The 25,475-nt window shown below is 45.3% G+C and overlaps 1 protein-coding gene across 1 annotated transcript in view; it reads left to right on the plus strand.

Moving 5' to 3' along the window:
* The window catches only part of GALNT17 (polypeptide N-acetylgalactosaminyltransferase 17), a 181,299-nt gene that overhangs the window by 33,797 nt on the left and 122,027 nt on the right, over positions 1-25,475 (plus strand). The window contains exon 2 of the mRNA XM_052688489.1: positions 12,695-12,878. Within this exon, the coding sequence (XP_052544449.1) occupies positions 12,695-12,878 (184 nt within the window). The remainder of the gene's footprint in view (positions 1-12,694; positions 12,879-25,475) is intronic.

Consider the following 25,475-nt stretch of genomic DNA (forward strand, 5'->3'; position numbering starts at 1 on the left):
AGCATGGTTATTAAGGAGAAAAGGTTCTGGTCCCCAGGGCTGTCGGAGGACCTGGAACACGGAGGGGTGAGATGCCTGAGGTGAGGGCTTGGTCATGGTACAGTCGTAGAAGGAAAGGGAGGGCTGGGTGCCCAACTGGCAGAACTCCTGCCTGGCTTGAAACCACTTGACCACAGAGCCAGAAAGAAGTTCATGGGCTCAGAATCATCATGGCAGTGCTGGGTGGCTAAAGCAGAAGTGGAGGGGTGAAGTTCTGCCATGATGGAGAACTGGGTGTAGGAAAAGCAGCACTGTTGCTCAGAATAACTTACTCCTCTTCATCCCACTTTGAGAATATTTATTTTACAAAATTTAAGCCCAAAAGATGAGTTGGGAGCATTTCTTTGCATTGTAGATCCAAGTTCTTCTCAAATGTTGTCAAAAGGTGACATTTCTGTAATAAGTAAGCATGAAGAAATGAATGTAATGCTGTTGGCTTCTCTTTCTCTTGACCTGCATCTGGAGCAGGAGCTATGTTTTGCTCATAAATAAATAATTTCCCCAAAGAGAATTTGATCTCTGCAAACTCAGGATGTGTGGGAGTCTTTGTCATGGCAATGAGGAAGAAAAGGTATCTTTGGGAAAGAGTGGGGGAAGATAATTGATGCCCACCAGCCCTTGTGTGCATTGGCAGAACGGAGCCTGTCCTGCTGGACGAGCGTGTCCCTGCTGTGTGTCCTCAGCTCTTCTTTCAGCCCAGAGCCTCCACTGACGTCTGCTGTTCACTCTGCAGCAAACATGGGATTTGTAATCCTTAAGGACATTGTAAAGTGGTACCTCCCTTTCTTGAGAAGGGACAACATCTTTCTCATGGCATCTTCTCCACAGCACCCCCAGTACTTACTGAGCGGGGAAGGGACAGGGGGTGAGGGTTTGGTGCCTCAGTGTCTACTGCAGCAGTGTTTTCTTCTGGGAATCTGAATTCCTGGTAAACCCGACCTGGAAGGGGCAAGGAGCTGATAAATGAGGTTGCTGACCCTTGGTATTGTACAAGAGCCCTTTTATTCCCCTGAAGTCTTTTAATCTGCTTAAGGTGAGTAGGGCAGGCTTGGTGAGGCTGGTGTTAATTGCATTCCCCCCTAGAGGAAGAGCAAGAGGAAAGTATAACCCGCTGTTTGAGGAGTTGCAATATACATCCCAAATAGCTCAGGATGAGTTGGAGGATTAATTAATATCTTGTTTTTCTCCCTGTGTGTCTGGAAATATCAATGGTGAGGCTTTATTTATTTATTTGTTTGTTTATTTGCTACTTTAAGCATCAGAACAAAAAGAACAGCTGATTTCTACATGCTGTGTAGCAGTGGGGTTACTCATTAGCACAGTTTTTAGGGGTAAATTAGTCTGTGTTCATGGGAGCCTGGGTGGGGAGTCCATGGGCTGATGGTGGCTGCTTCTGAGTAGGTCTGAGCTGTAACTTGGCCCAATCATTGACCTCAGTGGGACAGAAATACATCCCTGGTAGGATGACAGGGAAAGAAGGGCTGTATGCTGGAGGGCTGGGAAATGGCCAGAGGATTGAGGTGCAAATTGCATCTGTGTGGGAAGCCTTGGCACCATGGCAAACATAGGGCAGATCCTAACAGAGAAGAGGTTTGGCAAGGACAAGGATTCATGAGACCTCTCCTATTCCCCTTTCTGCACTAATCCTTTCTAGCTAGGTCACCTTGGACCGACTATTTTCTGTGTTTGACTGTCTGGAAAATGAGTGGGGTATGCTTTCAGGTCTATTCTCTTGGAGTGCCAAGTGCAATGGGACTGAGAGGCTGTTGTACCACGTACCCTGCTGTACGGTGTGTTCTACAGGGTGAACAAGGGCAGTCCTACTTCAGGTGGCTTAAAATCCGAGTCTCATCTTTAGCTCCCTCTCAGGAGTGCTTTGAGCATTAATTATGTTTTTAAAGCACTTAGTGCCTATCATCATCCTCTTTCTCTAGCAACACAAAGTTAAACAGTCACGGATCTGTGACCTCTTAGGAACAGTTGCCAAAGCTGCACCTGATGGCTCTACCACCAGCATCCAACTCATAAATTTGCACTGACAGTAGAGAGCATGCTGAGGTTCTCCTTCCTGGAGACCTGTGTCTGGCATTTAAGCATATACTTGACTTACACACTCGAATGCTTTCACCAGATTCACTAACCTAATTTTGGAAACTACTTAAGTGAGGCTCTGCCTTCACCACTAGCAATACAGAGACAGGATAGAGCAGTTCCAGCCTGCTATCTGAGGTTGTGCTTGTGTTCGCTGTGATAACACACACATTACATAAAACACCTTAGACCCATTAACAGTGGTATTTTGGAGGATGCAGATGTGTAAGAGAACAGAGGCATCGCAGTGGAGAATATTTCTCTCTGATGACCAAATTAATGTCTTTATTTCTGTCCTTAGATGTTGCGAGTCATAGTGTGTCACCCCTATGACCCATTAGCAAAGCACAAGCAGATGGGAAGAAATGTGAAGAGCAGAAGCACTCTCTGGGGTGTCCTGTGAGTCTGAGAGCACGGAATGCACACCAGTAAAGCAACAATAAATTGTTTCAGCTGCTGAGTGAGAACAGCGTCTGAGCACAGCCAGAGCAAGTATTATAAAAGAAATTAAGTGCACTAAGCAAAACCCTGTAAAATAGACTTTCTTGACCTTAAAAAGTAGCAAGTTCACAGCTCAGCAAAAGGCAGTTGGTCGGAAGAAGCGTATACAAAACTTAGTGAAGATGCTTGTGTTAACCCTGAGCATAACTGCATGTTGGAGTTAAGGAGCTTTTATTTATTCTGAGAAAGCCCTCTGTGGACAATATCTTCTTTAATAACCTCACTCTTTACTGGTTTAGTGAACAGGTTTAGGGGTAGCCCAGGGTAGGATGGTACAGAGCAAATGGTCCCTGTGCAGAAACCTGGGAGCACACAGAAGAGGCGTCTGAAAAACACTGTACAGTGTTTCTCACTGTGCAGTGCCACGTGCCTTTCTGTCACTGATTCCAGGCTTTTTGGTAGAGCATTTCACTGTACTCTTGGGTTAGAAATACCACCTGTGCTTGCCTCGCTCCCTTCCCAAGTGAGAATTAGGGAGCAAGAAGGAAGATTTTACAGTCTTTCTGCTGCAGCAGTTTGGTGACTGATTCCATTTCTGTGCCCTGTCCTTCCTTTGGCTCCCAGGGGCTCTGCACGTGTCATGGGGCTAACAAAGTGTGTTACCTGTTGTATAACTAAAATGCCCCAGACAAAACCAGCATTGAACCTGCACTAGAATGGGGTATCCCTCAGTTTCCTTCCTTGCTGCGTGGCCCTTAACAGGCTGACAACCATAGAGAAAGGAAGTGTTTTACAAGGAACACGAACATGCATTGGCAGAAATGACAGACCCTAACGGCTTGTTGTGGAGATGCATCAGCAAATACCAGATTCTTGATAATAAGAATGTAGAATATGATTTTTAACCTTTGAGTTCAAGTTAATGTTGGCTCGTGGTTTTGTGAGTTCCTTTCTTTTCCCACTTCCAGATTTCTTTGAGGGCTGTGAGGGGTGAGCGCAGACTGCAGTGCCCAAAGAAGCTGAATTTTACTCTGGAGCATAAAAGCAGGTGCTCTGAGCCCACCAAAAGGCTTGGCTGGCCCTGAGTTTCTGTCTGATGCGGGTAGGAGTGACTGCTGAGGATGAATAGCTGGCAGGATGGCCCTCACAAACCTCTGCATCAGCGCAAATGAGAGAGATGATGATCTGCTGCCGAGAGCAGAAGAGTTTGGGAACTTGAGCTGTCTTAACTATGAGAGAAGTTATAATGAGGAATGTCTCCTAATTTTCCTTTGTGCTTTCTGGTGCTTGAACTGGGTCTCAGAATAAATGAGACCTCCACGTGCTGCTGCTGCCAGCTTTTCTGAGCGCGTCCTGCATGTGCCTGGGGCTGCTGCTGTGCTGATTCCCACATGGTTCTAGTGGGAAAGCAAGATGGTTTGTAGTTGCTTGAATTTCAGTCTGGCTTGTAAGAACAAAGTTGCTGAGAACTGCTTAATTACTCCCAAATGACCTCTTGGCTGACCAGTACAAAGATGCAAGCATTCATTCTACCCTTGACTTTTCTCATTCAGGCTCCCGTGTCCCCAGCTGTGTGATATTGCGCCAGGTCAGCTGGGCTGTGTGGGAATAGCTTGGGTGCCTCAGCAAAGTCCATCAGATGCAGAGCTGGCACTTCTGTGTTTGCAGAATCAATACCCCATTAGGAGCATGGGCCAGGGGCCTTGTCTCTCTTTTGAATGGTGATGCACCCTAAATTGATTTTGGAAGTTGCTGGAACAGTACCATGTTGTTAATATGAAGTCCTGTCATGTTTTACATTGTGCTACGTTGCTAAGCTATTAATATAGACTCTCCTTAAAATATTTCTTTCTTTTAGGTTAACTCATTGCAAACGTTGTGCTGGACGAAGCTTTTAGCGTTGCTCTTTAACCTCACTGCTGCCATCAGCATGAAGAGAAGCCATGGACACAGATTCACTTCTCATGGAGAATCTGTAATAGGAGTTGCGTGCCTTGAGCCCACTTTTGTCTCTAGCTGAGTGTCCTCCTTACTTTCTTATTGCTATCTGTGTGCAGCGGTGTTTTCTGATGGCTCCTGCCAAGTTAAAATAACAGTGAGAAGATTGCTTTAGAGTATTTTAAACACTTGATGGAAATTCATTGCTGTGTGTTGGTGGGGAAGTGGTTGTGCCTGCATCCTATAAGATTGAATGGCTGAAAGCAAGCCTTAGGCAGGGCTTAATAAAGTGAGCTCTCTGGAGCTCTTGAACATCTTGAACATGGATGCAGTGTGCCTGGAGTCAGCTGTCTCTCTAAATGATCTCAATGATGTTTTCGACCCTGATTTTCCTTTTGCTTAAACCCTTTTGATCTACTACTACTTGGTGGATTGTTGTTGTTTTTTTTTCCCTCTTCTCAACTAAAAGCATATATTTCCAGAGTACAGTGGTACCGTGTGTTAGAGATATAAATCTGTATTCGTGTCATAATGTGAAGGGAGATTGCTGCAACACATTCTTTTCTTTGCCTCTCTGCAAACGCACTTCATCCATCCCCCTCCACAGATCCGAGTCTGTTATCTGGAACTGCAAGTAAGATGCTGGTGCTACATATGTCATTCCTCTACATGGCAACTGCTTCAAATACATCAATACCTCGCCTGCCAAAAGTGCATCCTTTTCACAGCACGCGTGTCTTGTCCCTGCTGATGTAATGATGTGGCTTATTATGGCGTATTTAATTGCAGAGAGCGTGATGAGCTGCCTGCCTGTCACAGGAGTCCCTTTTCCTCCAGTTGATGTGGAGATGCAAACCCCGGTGCTGAGCACCACGTGCAGTGGGGCACAAGGAGAAGGTGGGAGATATGCTGGAAAGCCACATCCATTGGAAATCCCCATGTTCAGCTGTCATCAGTTTGAGATGAACCTTTACTGACCAGGTCTGATTGGTGCCTTGGTTTGAACATCTCATCTGAAAGGCACAGCTGCTGGGGTGGTGATGTTAGTGCTGGGGAAGAGCATTGCTCTCGTTAAACTGCCAGGAGCTCCTCACACACGTCCTGGCTTTTCCTTGGGATATTAATCACCTTCACTCTTGTCTTTTGTATCCAAATTAGATGTTTATGCATGAGCCTCCTGCCTATTTTCCCTGCTAACACGCAGAGAGCTTTTCTTAGCCTGATCTCCTTGGTCTCCTGATTCAAAACCAGTTCTGTTGCTAAATCCTGCTTTTTTTTTTTTTCTTTCCTGACAAGTAACATAAAAATGTTCAGCAGAATCATAGGTGCTAATAATATCTCTGGGTCTTCAGAGAGCATACATCTGTGTCTAAGCTCTTCTACTAGTCCCAGGTTTTAGAGTTAACTCTATCAATCCTTTGAACCAAACGGCCTCAGCTGGTTGAAAGATTCCTGTTATTTTGTGCCCGAGGTGAATCATGATCAGGAAATTCATTTTCAGGCACTACTTTGTAGTGCAATGGCTGGAACAGGGCAAGGCTGGCTTTGAAATTCTCCTGAGGACCATATTCTCTCTGCTACAGGTGCCAGTGTTCCCTCTGGCTCTGAAGGTAATTGCTCTGCGTTTCCATTTCCATATAGATAAGAAAACTTCAATTACCCATGTGTGTATGTGTATACATATAAACACTTGTAAATGTATATTTATATTAAACATTTCAAACCAGTCTCTAAACTCTTTGCAGTTTGAGAGCACGATCTTCATCCATCATTTTCAGAGAGTACAGAGTGGGAAGGAACCTTGGAAGTTGCCCTGCTGCTCCCTGTGTGAGTTCAGCTGGTGCTTACATCCTTCTGGATACAGATGTTGATATAGCCTGTCCTTAAGTGCATTTACTTAGAAGCTGTGGCCATCCTGGGCAGCCTGTTTTGTGCTTGCCTACCTGGGCTGCTGGAAAACTTGTGATTCTCATGCCCATTCATCATAGTGACTTCAGTAAGCTCTGTCTGATCAGCTGGATGAGCACATTTTACTAAGAATTATTCAGTTTTTCACCTACACCAGAGTTTCCTTAGACATCAAACGTTGGATTGCAGGTAAGCTGCACTGTATTTTCAGTTCACCTGTGCCTGGCTGGAATCCCTGCTTACCAAGCATGGGCCCATCAGGATCCATCAGCTGCTTTCTCAAGCTGCCTTCTGTCATTTAGTGTGAAGCCAAAGGTTTGAAGTCTTCTTGCAGCCGCCCTCTGCTAGTTGTGGTGTTGAAGTTTCTCTCTGCAGCAAACCAACATGTCATCTGCATGGTTCAGGTGTGCTAATTGGAGAAGTACCACCCAAATGGAAGCAGACAGCAGCGGTCCTTTGTGAGGGGGATTGGTGCAAAGACTGTTCAGTTTTGATGCTAAGGACATGCTGCTTTCTGGTGAGCGATCAGCTCTGGGTAAAACATTCCTGTCATCTACACTGAATGAAATGGCGTGGGGTTCAGGTGGACTCCACTGGCCCTACTGAATACTATTTTAAGTTCGTTTGTAAAATGTGTGGGGTTTATTTTTTATTTTTCCTCCAAAGAAAGTGATCCTGTGTCTTGCAGTGCTTCTGCTGCTGCATTGGGTGCCTTTTGTGAGAGCTGAAGGATGCTCTGGGGAAGGAGAGAGTGCAAAGGGAGGCTGATGGAGCCGGATGGGTTTTGTACTGCCTGGGCAGCTTCTATTGCCCTTGTAGCACAGAGAGCTGTATGCTAAGCAGATGTGACCTGCAGTCAGAGGAAGGGGCATTATTTAATGTAATGAACAAGTCTGAGCAAAGCCTGGGTAAAAACATAGTGGAAAAACTGCTGCAGGGAGAAAAGATAAAATGTGTTTGTAGGTCCCCGGCTCCACCAAAGCTGTAAAGGAAAATTGGTGCCTGTTAGTCTGCCAATTACCCTTATCTTTAATGAGCCTTCCTTTTAATAGGCTGTATTTGCAGCGTTCAGCAAGACAACACTCAAAACTACAGCAGTTTTCCATAATTTCCAGCGTTACCTATGATGTTCACCCTCTGGTATCTACTCTAGTTTCTTGTACAATTTACCCCTGAAAGTCTATATCCACTGCATCATTTCTTTCCATCTTGGCTGGGAGGTCAGAGGGAAGCAGTATCAGCAGTTTAACATGCAGCACATATCAGGCCATCTTCTCTGTCGTTCTTTTCCTGAGTTGGGGATTTCTGTTCAGCCCACAGACCCCTGGCAGGAGTGAGGCTGTGATGGTACCTGTGATGATCCCTGCAAGAGCCATCCGGGCCACTCCATGCAGCGCAGCTCGGATGAGCGGTGCTCTTCAGACATGGCCTTTGGTGTTCTATTTCTGCATCCTTTATTTTCAGTTTGAGGGCTGTCTCTTGTATTTATCACTCCTTGAGAAGGAAGGGCTTTGTTATTGTGTGGTTACAGATATGTGCCTTGAAGTCCAGACTGCGTGCTCTATAGCTCACGTATTAGGATGGCATAAATAATAAATGCTGAAGGATGCAACTTGAAATTCTTGCCCATTCTTTGCCTTTTCAGAAATCTTTCCTATGTTATTTCTTCTCATTCTTCCCCTTCTCCGCCTTCAGTTTTCAGGCTCAGGACCTCTGCTTGTCAGTTTCCACTACCCTTCTCTGTTCCCCAGCCTTAACAAAGGACATTTCCCTTGCTGTAAGTTTGTATGGGGAGGGTTAACGTTTTCTTTCATCTAGGCTGACACATAGCGAAATGCTTTTCCAACAGGCCTGCTGCCTGGGGAGCCTGTTTGGCTGGGCACTTTATAAATGAAGGCCGTGTATCACACTGTATTGCATTTTACCAAAGGTTTTCTCTATCCCAGAAAGCTCCTGTCTCCCAGTGAAATATACTGCTGGTTTAAGAAGGGAATAATATATTTACTGTAACTGTCTAGGAATGCTTTGGCTCTGGAGATGAAATTTTTATATTGTTTTGAAAAAAAAACAACAAACCAGCAGCTCTTTGTCAGTCCTCAGGGAATGCAGTGTGGTGGTTCCAGCAGGAGGGGCTCCAATATTAGCAGGCGAAAGTGGTGTCTTTCCTTCCTGCTATTCCTGCAGCATGAGAGCAATACACGCCTCTTGTTTCAAAGCTTGGATGTTTCAGGAGGCTTTGAGGAAAAACATCTTTTCATTTTTAAGCTAGTTGTTGGGTGAATGAAGCTCGGAACTGCTCAGAGCTCTGATCTGTGTTGGGCATTTAAACCAAATGCAGCCCATTTCTGTCTCATGGACTTGTAAATTCACTAGAGAGTCTCTCAAGGATCAGCCCTTCTGTGGGGGATTAATGCTGTTTATCACTATAGATAGGCTGAAACAGGCATCAGGAAAGATGTTTTGCCAGCATTTCAGCACTACTGCTTTGGTGCTTGCCCAGAATGATAACAGATCAGGTTCTGACTGTTCTTATATCTTAGCCCTATTCTTCGAGGAAATAAGCTGGTGCAGTTATTTGCTCTTCTTTGCTCTTTGTGTCTCTGTGCTGTGGCACTGCAGGCTAATTTCAAGCAGCTTTGGCAGAGGGCTGGAGGTTCTCAAAGTGCAAAGACACTGCAAGCATATTGCTGCTAGCAGGCCACAGCAGACAGCTGCTGAAAACCAGCCCTGGGCAGCTGTGTGTTGGGAGCAGCTGGCTTCAGAGGTGATTTTGCCTCTCTGCTTCTGCACCACCACAGGCACTTAATTGTTCAGTGCAGCATTTGAACACGGTACTGGAGACTGCTGATTCTTTGAGGACCAAATGGCGTTTCCATGCTGACTGTGATGGGCAAACAAAAAATGAAAGAAGATGCACATGCTGCCTGCAGGAACCTGTGCTTTGTGGCTTCGTGTTCCCAGACAGTTTGCTTGGTTCTGCTGGCTGGAGCCTGCAGGCGTCAGTGGGGAATCCCTGGCTGTGCTGAGGACGATGTCTGAAGTTTTGTCAAAGATGTTTAAGGCTTCTGGAATTGTGTCCTTTGTGCAGCCCTGAAACTGAATGAGTACAAGCAAATGAGTGAATGCATTGGCTGACTGAGGGTTGCGTTAAGCATTCTTTTTTACTTCTGCCTCTCCTGAGGTATCCTTTCAGCTAGCTGGAAGCCAGCTCTGTTTGGACATGAGTTATCTTTCCTGTCAGACATCAGCTGAACTGTGCATGCACGTGCCACAAAGCAAAGTGATGCTCCAGCTGCACCAATGAACCCTTCTGGCAGCCTCGACTGGAGGGTGCCATGTTTAACCATGAACGCCTGCATCTCCCACTTGCATGGCAGCTGGGAACTGTGACTGTCCCTGTGGGTGATTTTGCTATTGTGGCATTGGAAGAGAGACCAGCAGCAGTTTATCTGCAGGAACGAACTTTGGGGAAGGTAATGAGTGAGTCGAGATAAATGGATGCTGGTGTGTGTACGCATCTAGTTGTCACGACTGCAGTCTTGGAAAAAGGCAGTTAATGGCATTATGAGCTTGTCAGTCAGAGCTGCTACATGTGAAGTCATGTCCTGGTGTTTCTCTGGTGCCTCTGCAATCGGCAGAGAGGCATCGTTTTGCCAGACCTGGAGGTCACTGGGGAGCTGCTGCCTTGTGACAGATGGGTCTGGAACGGCTCTTCCTGCTTCTTGCCTGTATTTTGGGAGAGGTGAAGCATGCACCATCTCCTTTTATATCTTTCGAATGGAGTAAAAGCACAGATGAGCAAGTAAGGAGGTTATCCTTGTGCTCTCCTGTAGTTTTCTGCGCTGTGCCCAGCCTGCAAATCCCCTGCAGATGAATTCATTGGTGAAGATATCCTTGCTCCAGGCATCTCCTGCTGCAGGTAACACCAGCTCAGATCTCCAGGCTGAGTGGTTCAGGACAAGCTGGGACAGCTGGCTCCCTTGGCTGTTGGTGAAAGCTACATTCTTCCTGTCTGTTTTCAGGTATTTCACCTAGATAATCAGGAGCACAGTTGCATCGTGCAAGGCAGAGATGAGCACGCCTGGAAGCTGATTCAGATCTTCTGGTGTTTCAGTTAATCTTGGAGGAAGGAGTCTCTCCCTGTTGCCTTCAAGTAGGGAGCTCCATCTATGGAGCCTCTGCCAGCCTCTCCTGCTCTGAAAGCCTCTGCTTCTGTGCAGCCCTTCTTACAGGCACGTAGATTCAGAGCACCATCAGCAAAAGCACCAGGGAAGTGAGAAGTCTACTGAAATGAGTGAAGAAAAGCAAAATCAAGCTTGAAAAGGAAACTGTAGATTCTGAAAAGCGCAGTTGGAAGGGTGTCATAGCGCTGTGTGAAATCGTTCTGACCAAGAAACAGAATTGCTGTGCAGTAGGACAGTTTCTTCCAGCTGGTTTTTTGGAAGAAGCATTTCATGGGGGGAGATGAAGAAAGGGGAATTTTATAAACCGAATTCTCTTCTAATGTATCTGTTAGCGATAAAGCTCTCAGCTGATAACAGAGGAGGATGTTTTGTCTTTTTGGACAGGAGGCAGGACATGATCTAGGAGACACTGAGGAAACGTATGCATTGTCAGGTGTGCCATTCCTGAGCAAAAAATACCGAGTTTTGAGAAAACAAATGGGCATTTCCAGAGCATTTTGTTTTTGTGAGAATGTTTTTAAAAAATACCAAGTTTGTGCTTCTGTCTGTCTCTCATGGCTCTCTACAATTCTCTGAAGGCAGCTTGCAGCAAGGTGTGGATCGACCTCTGCTCCCAGGTCACAGTGATAGGATGAGAGGTGACGGCCTCGTGTCGTGCTGGGGACATTCAGGTTGGATACTGGGAAAAACTTCTCCAACAGAGCAGTCAGGCACTGCCACAGCGATGGGGTCACCGCCCCTGGAGGTGTTCAGAGCTGTGGAGCTGTGGCACTGATGGACGTGGGCTGTGGGCATGGTGGGGTGGGTTGGCAGTCGGATTTGGTGATCATAGAGAGCCTTAATGATTCTGTGATCTGTCTGGCAGCAAAGGCATTTCATGATGGCAGCATGGATACCTAATCCATCCCCATGTCACAGCCAGCTTCTCCTTGCAGATGATTTGTTATTACAGTCTTCAGATGCAATCTGATCAAACCCAGTGAGGTCTGAGGCTCCATCAGCTCTCAGAAGCTCTGGGCTGTTTGGAGGTACCTTGTCAGAACGAATAATAACAACAGTTTACATCCAAGTATTTCAAACTGTGGTTTTCATTCAGAGGTGATTTTCTTACTGCCTCACAATGCTGCTTTTTAAGGAAGTGTTAAAATCTGTATCTTGTAGGTGAGGAGGCAAAGTGTTTTGTGCAGGCTGGGAGATGGACCATGCTCTTGGATCATGGTGCCTTGGGAATAGCCTAAAGGTTGTTGTCCTTTAATAAATATCAGTGGTGAAGTCTGTTCAGCTCGCAGAATCAAGACTCCGCCATTACAACAAAAACAAATGTGTTCTGGTATCTTAATTTAAAAAAAGAAAAAGAAAAAAATAACAGAATCGTCCATCAGATTTTTTGTTTTCTGACAGTGACGAGTGCAAGTCTCTGCTAATGAAAAATATTAAAATCCCAGGTGTCCTTTGTAATAAATAATAACATGAGTACAAACTTGGCTTCGCAATTGCCACCAAATCATCAGTATAGCTCTTTTTGTGCAGCTCATTTTGAACTTTGCCCATTTCCTTCAGCTATGCAGATATAAATAAATAATTCAGCTTGATAAAGGTCTGGGTATGCTATACCATAAAAGATAAGAAAGCTTTGAGGGGAAATTGTTTTTAAATCCATAACATTTGTATGCTGTTCACTGTTCATCCTGAGCGAAAACTGATTCAGCTGGCAGTTAACCAACCCAATTTTATTCTTATTCTGTGTTCCACCTATCCTTCTCCTGAGGACATCTAACCTCATGTGTAATTACCTCTCTTAGAGGGGAAGGGGGCCCGAATAACCTTCCTAACAGCTAAATAAATGCATGGATTCCTGGGACAGGTTATCAGTTGGATGCTGGTAGTAGAGCTGTCAGGAGCAGCATGCTTGAACTGTGAAGAATATCAGAATTTGACTCATTTTCCCTGCTATGTTGGGTCAAAGGACTAGAATTGGGAATGTTCTCAGAAAAGCAAAATAAAACGCCTTGTCAGATTGCTTTTGTTCCTGTTCTGACTTGGAAGTAGCAGTGGTGAATTTAGCAGTGACCGATGGCTCTCTTTCTCTTGAGGTCTGTCCAAGTCACTCGGTCTCATCGAAGGCTATGGTGGACGTGGCAAAGGGGGACTTCCAGCCACCCTGTCCCCCGAGGAGGAGGAGAAAGCAAAGGGACCCCATGAGAAATACGGCTACAACTCCTACCTCAGTGAGAAAATTTCACTGGACCGTTCCATACCAGATTATCGTCCAACCAAGTAAGTACTGCTGGCTTCGTGTCGCTCTGAGAGCCTGGGCCGATGGTTGCTTTCATGTTCTGGTGGGATCATGTTTTCTCTTCCCTGCTTATCGTTCTCAGCGCAGTGCTCAGTGATGAGCAGCAGATGCAGTCGGTGCAGCCTCCACGCCTCTCCCAGCATAGTCCTGGGACACTGGTGGAAATCTCCTCTTGAGCTTTAACTGCCCCTAAAGGATTGGTGGGAAGGAGGGAGCTGAAGCTCTTAAACCGTTTTGCACCTCGGTGGCAGAAGGACTTTAAAAACTGAGCAGAAAGAGCAGCAGATGTCTCCTGAGCAGCGATACCTCTGTCCAGACACAGTGGAATAGGGCTCGGTGGATGCACTGACAATACCTTCTCTATATTATTTCGCTAGATAGACCTTTTAAGGTGATGGTGATGATGAACATTACCTAGTAAGCACCATCTCACTTTAAATGAGATACCAGATCATTGTTAAGAGTGTGAGAAAAGCTGCAGTGAAAGTTATCTGTATGAAAGTTAATTTTAGATATGGCTAGCAGCATGCTCCTCAAAATAGGAAAGTGACAATTTTTCTAGGCCTGGAGTGACAGCTCCGATTGAAAAAACTAAAATAAATAGCTAAGAGAGATTTAGATTCTGAAAGATACATGTCCAAATGCCTGTGTCATTAGGGTGGTGACAGAGCTATTGCTTGGCATCTGCAAACCATTGAAAATCGTGCAGCAAGGAGATGCAGCTACATGTCTCCAGCGTACTGGCAAATTGTTAACGATGTGAGAGCATGGAGAGCTTTTGTTCCTTCACTTCTCTGCATGCTGCATGAATTTCAAGCAGCCACTCATGGTTTCCGAGGCTGTCGACCACTGACAACAGAAATATTTGGATGAGTTTTCAAAGGCATGGAGGCCCAGCCTCCAATCTGCTGCTACGGTCTGTCTGGACAAAATAAATTGCAGGTAGAAATTCACCTTTGGCTATATGATATGCAAATCTCACTACAATGACAAATCCTTTAAAGTGAGACCTTCTCTAGCAGTTACCTGAGTCTGAATTTCCTATTTCATTTCTCATCCAGAACTCTGACTTCTAGCAGAGCCAGCATTACTTTCTGAGAATTAATTTGAGAATTAATGTTTTTTTTTCAGATCTTCGAGGGAAGAAAAGGATTAATTCTGACATTTTTAGGTTTGCATTGTATTTTCCTCGGTCCCACCATCAGACATTTCATGGGGGGGCGGTGGAGAGGACAGAGCAGACACAGCAATTTATTAACATATGCATCATTTTGGAGCTGGGCTAATGCTTTGGAGGAGAGAATTTGTGGGTTGCGCAGCTTAGTAAATTTTTTTCTATGCAGGAACTTCAGGGTGGTGGGTTTTTTGGGTGTGTGTATTTTTTATTAGATCAGTTTTCTTGGTATCTTAAGAGAACGCTTGATGTGGTGATGAAATAAGCTTCATTTTGCTGGAGGATTTGAAAAGTTTCAGCTTTTCCTGCTTCTGACTTCAAGATCCATTCGCTATTTTGTGCATGCAATTTTATGACTGATTTTATGAAGGGTTTAATGCAAACCATTTAAGTCAAGTATCCTGGTCTCTGATTAAAATAGATTCAAGGCAAAGGAAATTAGCCTAAATGGTTTTGAAATTGCAGCATTAGTAGGAAAAATTGTTGAAAACACTCCAGCTGATAAGCATTACAAAGCATGTATTACTTTTAAATATAATAGTGAGGCCTGTTTGTTTCAGCTAAAGGCTGCTCAGTGTCCAGAATGCTGATGGCCCTGAGCTGCTCATGTAGTGGCTCTCACATCCTTTCCTTTTAACTTTCTGCTTTTTACAACCTGTCCTGCTCCTCACCACCTGAGCAGCGCAGGGATTTGTGCTGAATTGATTCCGAAAGAGGCGCTGTGCGTTCAGAGGGAATCTAGAAGTGTTTCACTTTGCCCAGGAAAGCTTTTCTTTTGGCTGAAATACTCCAAGTCTCCATCCCTGGAGGTGTTCAGGGAAAGGGTGGACATGGTGTTGGTTGCACCGTGTGATCCTGGAGGTCTTTCCAACCTTAGTAAGTCTATAATTCTATGATCTCATTTCATGTCTAGCTATTGAACAGCGGGGTTATGAGATAGGCATAAGCAACACATTTCTAGCTAGCTTGATTAGGTTTTTGGACCCTAAGATGAGATTTCTTTGTGTTCTGGGAGTACCTAAGGTCTGGAAATACCTTCATCTGTGATTTCCTGCAAAAATTGGGAAGGATTCGGCTGCTCTGTGAGTTTTATTGTTGATATAGCATACGTTTATTGTATTTTGTATCCGACCTGGTGCTCAGTGAAGTAGTTAGCAACACTGCCCACAGCACTGGGGTTGGACCCGGGTGGTCTTTGAGGTCCCTTCCAACCCAAACCATCCTAGGACTCTGATTTTCTGCCTGCCTATGAAGGGGGAGAGAGGACATTGAGATGTCTGTTATTTTCTTTATTGAAAGTGAATATTTTATTTATGTGGACCCTATGGGCTGCTAGCATTCCCCACTTTGATGCTAGCTTTTACACACATCTGTTTTAATTGGTTGATGTATGATTTAATGGGAGCCCCTCCTACATGTAACGAGAGAGTAAAAATTGCTGCATTAAATCAGCCTGGCTGTCCATCTTATCCAGTATTTAATCTCTTATAGTGGAATTACCAGATGCTTCAGGTTGAAGAAATCATATTAAGGAGAACTATGAAATAATCTGCCCATCTGCTACGTTGTCTTCTCTATTCTCTTTTCTATCCTATCCAATATAAACGTGGAGTTCTCATTATCTCTTTAAAAGTCTGTTCCTTTCTGGAATCCTGCTAAGCTTTTATTCAGTGGTATTTTATGGCATTATGGGATTAAGGAGTAGATTTAAGAAAAATAATACCCACAATTGTGAGGACTATTGAATCATTGGGTGAAGATGACATACTCCTGCTGCTGCAAATCTCCGAGCAGCTGTTCTCATGCAGGCAAACTTCAATTCAACACCGATGTTAAAGTGAAGGGGAAAAACCGTGAGCGAAAAGTAATTTCCACGAGCTTAGTCTGCTGAGGTTTTGAGGGCTTTCTAAGTAGGAAACCCCATCCCTTCCCACTGCCTGCAGTTTAGTTCTCACACATGGCTCTTGCAAAGCACGAGTGCATGGGGAACGTGATCTGCTGCTGATTTTTATCACAGCATGGCAAAAAGGTTTGCATTTGTTAGCTGGTCCACATAGCCTTAGAGCAGTGCCTTGGGTAGAGCTAGACCATCACCTGGAAGCAATTGCTGAATTTCAAACAGTTACGTATCAGTAACTTGATTTTAATGGCATGTTTGGGAGTTGAGTCAGAGTCATTACACTCAGGTGTCTCACGTGACTGAATCAAACCTGTATTTCTAGGGAGCATGGGAACCTTGGGCTTGTTAGCATCACCTGGCTTTATTATCAGAGCCCGCTGTGTTGTTCCTGCTTGAAATTTGGGCTATAATGGGAAGGACAGAGGGTTTTAGAGGAGACTTTGGGTTGTTTGCTGGAAACTTATAGGAGCCAAATCAATTTTTGATTTGATTTTTACCCTTTAGTGACTCAGTTTGTATATACTGGGTGCAAGAATGTGTTTTGGGGTAGAGAAAGTGTGCTGTAGAAGGAGGCATTGCTCCTCTTGGGATATCTGGAGAGCACCTTGCCCCTTGCTGTGGGGAAGATCCATGTGTTTCCTGTGGATCTCAGCCTCCATTCATGTTGCAGGGTGTTACAGGACCGAAAAATGGTGTGTATATATACATATATATTTGTTTATACTCAAAATGGAATGCATCTTTGGAAAGTTATGATGGGGAACATGACTTGGTTACATCAGGACTGTCCAGGAGCGTGAGCTATAGGAGAGCTGTAATTGAGCTTCTTGCCTATGAGACCTCATCTTCCTTTGGATATTTCATGATTAGGAGGAGGAAGTGGAGGAGGAGGATGATGAGGAGACTGCCCTGTACTCCACACATCTAGCGTCCACTTTATCTTAGCATCTCATTTCCTCTTCAAACTAGAAGCCATGCAAGCTCATTCAAGCTTTCCTTGAAACACAGTGTTTGGGTTTTTTTCCCCTCTGAGCATATTTTTCTTGTGGCTGAGATCTGCAAACATTACTGTAGCAAGCGAGAGCTCCTTATTGGTGGTTTCCTCAAGTATTTTTGTAGCTGGCAGTTGCACATTTGTGATATTATGCCAGTTCTTTAGTCACGTCCTGCCCCAGGGTGTTAAACCAGGCTCAATGAAATGAATCTATGGAGAAGGACAGTGCTTAAAAGGCTAAAACAATCTGCATTACATGGTAATATTTGCTGGGAAATAGACTCACGACTCTTGCTTTGTAGTCTTTGCTGTTTACTGCAGACAGAAGAGGTTAAAAGAGCTCTTTCTCCATTGTGTCCAGAGTTTTAGCTTTTGCAAAGGCTTTCTCTTCTTAAACTTTTGTAATCCTATGTACAAACAATAGGAAGGAGAAGAGAAACAGGGTGTAGTAATTTTGTTCTTCAAAGAACTGAAGGAAAAGCCAGCAAGGAGCCAAGGCTGAGTATCCCTGCAGACACCCAAGGTTGGGCTGGAGGGGCTCTGAGCACTCTTGGAGCTGTGGGTGTCCCTCTGCACTGCAGGGAGTGGGACCTGATGGTCTTTAAAGGTCCTTTCCAACTCAAACAGTTCTGTGATTCTGAGAAGGAGGAAAATTATGACAGTGTTTCAAGTAGGAAATCGTGCTTGAAGAGAACACGGCAATGAATCTCTAAAAAGAAAGTGCTAGGATATTTCCTCTCTCCTAGTAGATACTTGTGATCTGAACCAGCAGTGTGTGAAAAATCCTGTCCATGCTTTTTTGTGGCTTCCGCGTGGACAAAGCAGTAATTTCTGATACTTGGAAAGATGCCACTGGAAAATCTGTGCGGAGAGAAAGCAAAGAAACCAAGCAGCGAAGGCCGGTGCCAGGAGTGGTGTGAGGAAAACGTGTCTCAGGGAAGGGCTTACCAAAGCTGGATCGTTTTGCTGTTCAGAGGTGGTTTGATGAGTATTTTCTATGCAAGCACGCTGTCTTTCCAGATCTCTCCTACCTCTTTGTAATTTCAGGCATTTTATTCTGCTGGGCTGCACGTGTTCCTTGTGTTCTCCAAAGGAACGCTGGAGGTTGTGCCAAACCCATCCCGCTCCTAATCTGAGGTTTGGGGTACAAAGATGAATTCAGCTGCAGAGCTGAAGCCCCATGCACTGGATGCCTGGGATGTGATGTCTGCATCCGTGCTGCAGCTCCTGCTGCCTTCTGCCTGATTTGCACAGGGGAAGAGCTCTGCACCTGCCTGCTTTACCACTGCACTGCTTTGCCAGTGCGATACAAACCACTCTGCTACTGAATAAATACTGGTGTGGATCTGTATTCTTCAGTGCATCTCTGTACATATGTATGCAGAGATGATTATTGGACTTCCAATAACTCTTCTCCTTGAAAGCTGGGCAAGTGAAGTCCCTACAGAGACAGTTTCCTCACTGCTGCTTGCTTGATGCAGTATCCTTTGCCTGACAGCTCTGTGTGGAGTCAGAAGTGACAAAAAGCTGCAGAGCTTACAAGTCCCAGCAGCTCCGTTTAACCCAGTCAGTAAGAAAATGCTTCTGGGAGGGTGGCTCTGGGGATTGTTAAGTGGCTGTTGTGGGATTCTCTTGGCACTGTTACTCTGCCTTATGTGATCTTGAAATGCTGTGGCTGTGGATTTATATACAGAGTACCTTCATTTTTTCTCGTAGTAGGTTCCACTAATTGTCAAATTTCCCTTGCTGACTACAGAATTGTTCCCTGTTCTGAGTTGGGAACATGATGCTTCAGGGAAGACTTTTATCTATGAAGTGTGCTGTAGAACACTTACTAATGCAAACATAAGTGTTAAATGTGTGCTTTGGTGGAAGACAGCTTTAGTGTAATTTAACAACTAGCTTTGTGCTTGTCTGAACCCCTGCACTGAAAAATACCTGTTACAAATACCTTTGACTACGCTATGCTTACGAAAAGACATGAACCAAACGAAGCTTTGGATATGCTGCTTCTAAAGTACTTTCCAAAGGAAACAAAGCCTGCTTGTCTGTGCTGCTGACCCATCTGTCTGCCTTGCAGAGAGCAGTTCTGTTGCTTTGGGACCTGCTGAATAAGTTGCAAACTCACAGCCAAGCCAGGGAGAGCTGTGGGTCCAGCACTGCTGTCTGCCTGCATAGATCCTGAAACCATTTATTTGGTTTTCCAGCGTCCAAAGCAGCACAGCAAAGCTGGCAGGGATGGGCAGAAGGACGCAGAGCGGGTGATCTGTCCTGCAGTCAGCAATGTGTCTTGAAGGACAGTCAACACAAAGCATGAATCCATTGAAATAATTCTAGAACTCATTACTTTTCTTCCTCCCTCCTGTCCCCAGCTTGGGGCCATTCAATAAATCCTAGTCTGAGGGTCTCCCAGCGTTCTGTTCCTTCATGAATGTGAAATAGCTTGTGTGCGTGGGGAGAGACGGGTAAGTGGATGTGACACTGAGAATGGCTCTGGCTTTTATGTCCCTTAGACCTGTCTGAACCTAATGACTTTATTACAAGAGCCTGTCACAAAAATAAATCCTGCTCTGCACGTTCTGTTTTTACATTTTAGGAGATCATTTCTTGTTACAACTTGCTGAGTAAGTGATGTGCACTTAGAAATGCCTGAGTGTACCTAAATCCTGAAATCGTAGTGCATGTTTTTGGTGCTGTAATTGTAAAAACGTAAGGCACAACGTTTCTGAGAAGTGGTTACTGGAAATGAGGTGAGAGTTGGGGAAACAACAAAACAGAAAGAGATTTCATGGGAAAAACTTGATGAGTTTTAGAGGTTTAATGATCAGCAAGTCAATTTATGAGAGCCTTATGTTCTGAATCTATAAACATAAAACTTTATCAGATAGTGCTAGACCTCTTAAGATTCTCGGGTAATAGGAAATAATTCACTTTTCCATCTACTTCACAGGGCAGATAGAATTTATTTAATATTGATAATCCCTTTTGCCAGAAGATGTGTGACTGAATCAGCAAAATACCAACTGAAATAAGCAATCAGTGAATGGGGTGTGATTAGGAAGTGGCAGTATGAATGGAGGGCTGAACTCGTGCTTTCTTCTAAGCTTGTTTATAATCTTTACAAAAAGCAAATGAAGATCAATTCATTTCCTGGAGAAGCTTTATTTTTGGGAGGAGAACATGAACAAAGCTGGTTGGCAATCAGTCCCTGCAGTTCCTGGGCTTACTTGCCCATCGGTACAGAAGGACGTGCAAGTTTTTGCTTTTCTACTGAGATTTAAAGCCAGAACCCTTTGTGGATATGTAAGTAAAAGCTGAGAAGCAGTAAATTTGTCTGGATTAAGGAAACTTGAGCAAGCCTGAATCTGCCTGGGCACAACAGCGTGTGCGGAGGCAGCAGCAGATTGTGGAGTGATTTATAACGTATTGTGTTTCAGTCACGGTGCTTCGCAGCCCGATCGTGAGTAAATCATTCAATCCAATCAGTGCTGCATCCATACACCAGAATTTACCTCCCAAGTTTTCAGATGCACCAACACGAAGCGCATAGCAGTTCTCTGTGGCGAGACCAGGAGGATGTCTGTGAGCTGGTGTGGGAGGGAGAAACGTGAATGCTGGGTTGTATTAATTAATGTGTTAGGTTTGTGCAGGTGGGAGGAGATTCGGTTGTGTGTTTGGTCTGTGTGAAGCAGGTGAAAGTCACGTAGAATCACAGAATGGCCTGGGTTGGAAGGGACCTCAAGGATCACGAATCTCCAACCCCCCTGCCACAGGCAGGGCCACCAACCTCCCCATTTCATACCAGACCAGGGTAGTGAAAATGGTGCCAGTTCAGAAAACCGTTCAAAAGATTGAATCAGCCATGAAGAAAAAGGAAGTTGTCTCTAAAAATCAGCTGCTGCTTTTTAAATTCATCATTTTATGTTGCCTGTTAGATGGAGCAATGGCATTGTTCCAGACAGCACTGTGTTAGCCACTTTGCTTATTCACTGCCCTATGTATATACAGGGGACAGCAAGAGCATGAGTTCCATGAGATCTGTTCTGGTAAGAAGCTCCTAAGGTAAGGCAGTACAGCAAGGATTTCATGCTATGTTTGGCTGTATCCCAACATGCCTAAGCAGGGCTGAGCAGCTGGTGGTGGGGTGCTCGTGGGTGCGATTGTCACCATGGGGTCACGGCCCTGAGCGGCTCGGTGAGGGTTTGCTTCCTGGAATGTGTCCATCTGGTGCAAGTTCAGCCGAGGTCTGTCTGGGATCAAAGGAGAGGAGAGGCACTGCTCCCGAAAATAGCTGCATCAGCCTGTGAGCAAGTACCACGTACTTCTAGGAGAGCAGGGTGGCATGAGTTGTCCTTTGGCAGTGCCACTGTTTCTGCACTGACCTCAACAGGAGCTCAACTTCATCTTACGCTGAATGTCTGTTAATTAGCTGCATCCAGCATCGTGTCTACATGATCAGCTACGCAGGTAGGTGACACCTCTAATAGAGAGTGTCAAAGCATACACTGCTAATTTACTGCTTTACAATCCTGCCTTTCACACGGTGATCTCTGAGCACTTACGAGCTCGTAACGTGGAGGATTTGGTTGCCCCTTTCCTGTTCCTCTGCTCGTGATGTTGACTGGCCCAGTGCCCATATGTCCCGAGTTGGAGCTTGGATCTGTTCATCTCCTGGTTGGAGGAGGCTGTACAATGCCAATTTCACAGCCTCTTCCTTCGATCCGTGCATATTTTGGCAGTATTCAGCCCAGTTCAGAGGGGACCATTTATGTAACAGACTGACCGAAAAATGAAAAAGCTTGTAGATGTTCTTTGTGTTTGTTGGGCTTTGCCCAGGATTGCAGGTAGGTCACCAGGTTGGCACTGCCATCACTGCACGACCTGTGGGCTTTGTTCCTGAGTGCCACTGACCTCCTGTGGCCTTGGGTTGGCTGCCTGATTTCTGCAGTTCCTCAGTTAAGGGGTTGATAACAGGAGCTTTGAATGGCATCAAGTGGTGCTTAAATCATCGATGCCTTAATTAAGAGGAGAGCAGCCTCCTCCTCCTGAAGTCTCTTGACAGACCAGGAGTCCCCGCTTGTGCTGTGGGCTTCCACAGTGTCCAGATTCACCTCCCTGCAACATGGCCACATGGGACAATGGCACCAGACTGTGCCCAGCCCTGCATTGTCACGGTGTGATTTGTCCTTATGGGACAGATAAGGAGCAGGTGAAGAGCCCAGGGCTCTACACGAGAAGCAGAGACAGCAGATGTCGTTGATTGAGCTATCCTGGAAAGTATGGGTCTGGTGATAGGCACCCAAAGTCCAGCTGTAGGATTACAAACCAAGCACGTGTTTTGTGGGCTCTTGAGGCCCTTCTGCACAGAAAGAGCCTGGGTGTCCCCCCTGTATAATGGGTTGAAATGTCTTACAGGGTCACTGCTCTAACACTGCAGTCTTGGAACCAATGAGTCCAAGCTTCCTAGGCACCGAGGGATCTATTGATGCCTTTATTTGCAGGATGATGCTCGATCCAGCTTGGTTTTATAAGAGCTTGACCGAACTGTAATCCGTGTGATAGTTAATTTTGGGGAGAATTCAACTTAATGTGCAGAAATTCTAAACAAGTTGACTTGGTTGCACCTTTGCTTTAATGTTACAACTCCATATGTCACTGTGGGAGAGGCATTTAAAAGCATGTGAGCTTGTTAAGTTGAACTCTCTGCTGCCGAGGCACATTTTGCAGGAGAAGCTACAAAATCCTGTAAAAGCTGTGCCAACATATTTGAACGCTTTCACGAGGCTTACTGTTTTTAAGGGCCGTAAGTAACAAGAATCATTTATTCTACTAATCAAAAGAATATTTGCCTATTTAAATATTCAAACCCTCAAGCCTGTACGAGAATGAAATGTCAGTGAGGGATAAGCTTATGAGAAGCACGTTAGCTGGATTTATTTTGTGTGATGGCCAGCAAGGAAATGATTAATAACTAACTTCAAGAACCAGAATTGGGAGCTACTGGGTGCTCAGAATTAAAAGTAAAAAAATAAAGGAGAAGAAAAAATCCAGCCACTGTGGTAAGAAGGACAGGAGGAAATCTGTGAAAAAGCAATCTTTGAGGTCTTTTATGAAGAAGTGTGGTCTCTATAATCAAAGCCACTAAAGTCCTTGTCTGCTTTGTTTTACTCTTTAGGCACCAGCATGAATTTTTTATACTTATTTCTGTCTGTCCAGTTGGTGTCTTTTGGCTGGATCACACGTATGAGATGGGGTGGATCATATCATGGAATCCTAGAATGGCCTGGGTTGAAAAGGACCACAATGACCATCTCGTTTCAACCCCCTGCTGTGTGCAGGTCGCCAACCAGCAGCCCAGGCTGCCCAGAGCCACATCCAGCCTGGCCTTGAACGCCTGCAGGGATGGGGCATCCACAGCCTCCTTGGGCAGCCTGTTCCAGTGTGATCCAGTCGGACCCCATCAGTAGGTGTAGGGGTAACTTCAGAAGGAGCTGTGGGTAGAACTGTAGGGCACTGTGCAGGCATGGCTGCTTGTCCTTCTTCGTGGTAGTTTCTGATGTTGGAATCCCAAAAAGGATGTGCGTGTTCTGTCACCTCTGCGCCGTGCAGAGCAGTGCATTGAGCAGACCTGAAGGGCATTTCTTCAAAGATGAGTAATGGCGTGGAGTCAGAGCTAATGATGATGTAGCCATTAGACAGAGACAGTGCTCATCCATCAGTCTGAATGCCTGGAAGGCTGGCACGGAGGGCTTCTGCTGCTGAGCCCCTCTGCCTTGTGGCAGCCGAAGCAGCAAGTTCATCAGTACTGGCTTGTGGCTGTCTGTGCCTCCTAACTTCAGAGGATAACAGAGCTCTTTGTGCTCCCAAAACTTACCTTGTGTGATGCTCGCCCTGTGACAGCCATTAGTCAGACCAATTAAACTGTTCCAGTGGCTGCAAGAAAGCAGCCCGCCGTTATTTTGTTGACCTTTTCTTCTGTGTGTGTTTTTCATACTCGACATCCATCCAAAGCAGAACCAGTCCTGCTTGGTAATGCAGTGTCTGTCCTTTGTATGGGAAATCTTACCTGCTTCCTGCTGGGGGAAGGACACAGAGCAATGAGGAGGCTGAGGAGGGCTGAACAGCAAGGGGAAAGTAAGAAATAACCTTATTTTAAAGTGATAAAAAGGTTATGCAGCATACTTCTGGGTTCCTGGTCTGCTAGTAATTCATTTCTGGGCAATTGCATGCATTATTCTGCATCACCTTTCCATCTGTCAAGTACTGACTGTTCCTGCTGTTGTGGAAATGGGAAACTTAAAGTTTGCACTGCACTTAAATCTCTGAATAGGATGTGCTGCTCCTCATGTCAACAGTTACCTTGCACTGATGTTGAGGATGAGTAAGTACTGATGCTGTCTGGAGTTGTCAGAGGGGATGAGGCTTTGAACTCGTGCCTGTGCCTGCTCACTGCCCTGCCACACAGCACATGGGCTCAGGAGCTGTTTCCCTCTGCAGGCTGCAGTGGTAGTACTTGAACTGGATCCACAGCAGCTGGCATGCTTTTGATGCCTTACTGCACTTGTGTATGTTTTATCTGGAAAACTTGCCTTGCTCATGGCTTGCACCAAGGACATGGTGCCACCAGATCACTGTGTGCTCATTGGATGTGTTTGGGTTGGATCAGGGTCCTCGACTGCTGCTCATTTGGGTAAGGCTGGAATCAAGGGCAGGCAAGTGCTGGTAGCAGTGGTAATGGGAGGACAGCTGGACTAGATAATCTTGCAGGTCATTTCCAACCTTGTGATTCTATGATTCTGTGACCCCATGCACTGCCTCTGGCTTTCGTCCAGTGTTTCCTGTCCTTCAGTGGCTGGCCAGCTGTGTGCTTAAGAACTAAACATGCAACTTAAGGGAAGCTGCAGTTGTCTCTTAGCAGGCTTTGATTTGGCTGGCACCAGGTCCTGCCCAGCTCCCTGTGCTCCTTCTCTCGTGCTGCAGGGCATGTCTGAGGGCTTCCTTTTGCAGGAAGATTTGGTTTTCCATTGACATTTTCAAACACTTTGTTTGCCTTCCCTTGTTGATGTAGCAGCATCCCAGGCAGCAGGGCACAGAGCTGGATGCAGAGCTGGAAGTGACCTCTGGAGAGTGGGTTGCGCTGATGGGGCTTTAATAGCACCATCTGGGTTCTGTGCCTGCAGTAGCAGATACTTTTCCTTCAGTGGCATTTCTCTCCTATTTCTTTACCACCTGACACTCCTCCCAGCTCATCTGTCTCTGAGTTTTCACCAAAATCTCTGCATTGGTTTTTTTTTTTTTTTTTTTTTTTTTGCATCCTCATCACATGGTTGGAGTGTTTGCTCCAGACTGATAATCCATGGTGAATAAAGAATGGAAATATTCTCTAGAAATAAATCACTAGGAAATTCAGGTTCTGGATGGATTGTTTTCAGACAGCCTGTTGAATTCTGTTTGTTTTTTCTTTACTAGATCCAAGTATTTCCCTTAAAACATGGAGCCTATTTGAAACC

Source organism: Tympanuchus pallidicinctus, unplaced genomic scaffold, assembly GCF_026119805.1.
Source record: "Tympanuchus pallidicinctus isolate F22 unplaced genomic scaffold, pur_lepc_1.0 scaffold24, whole genome shotgun sequence".
NCBI lineage: Eukaryota > Metazoa > Chordata > Aves > Galliformes > Phasianidae > Tympanuchus > Tympanuchus pallidicinctus.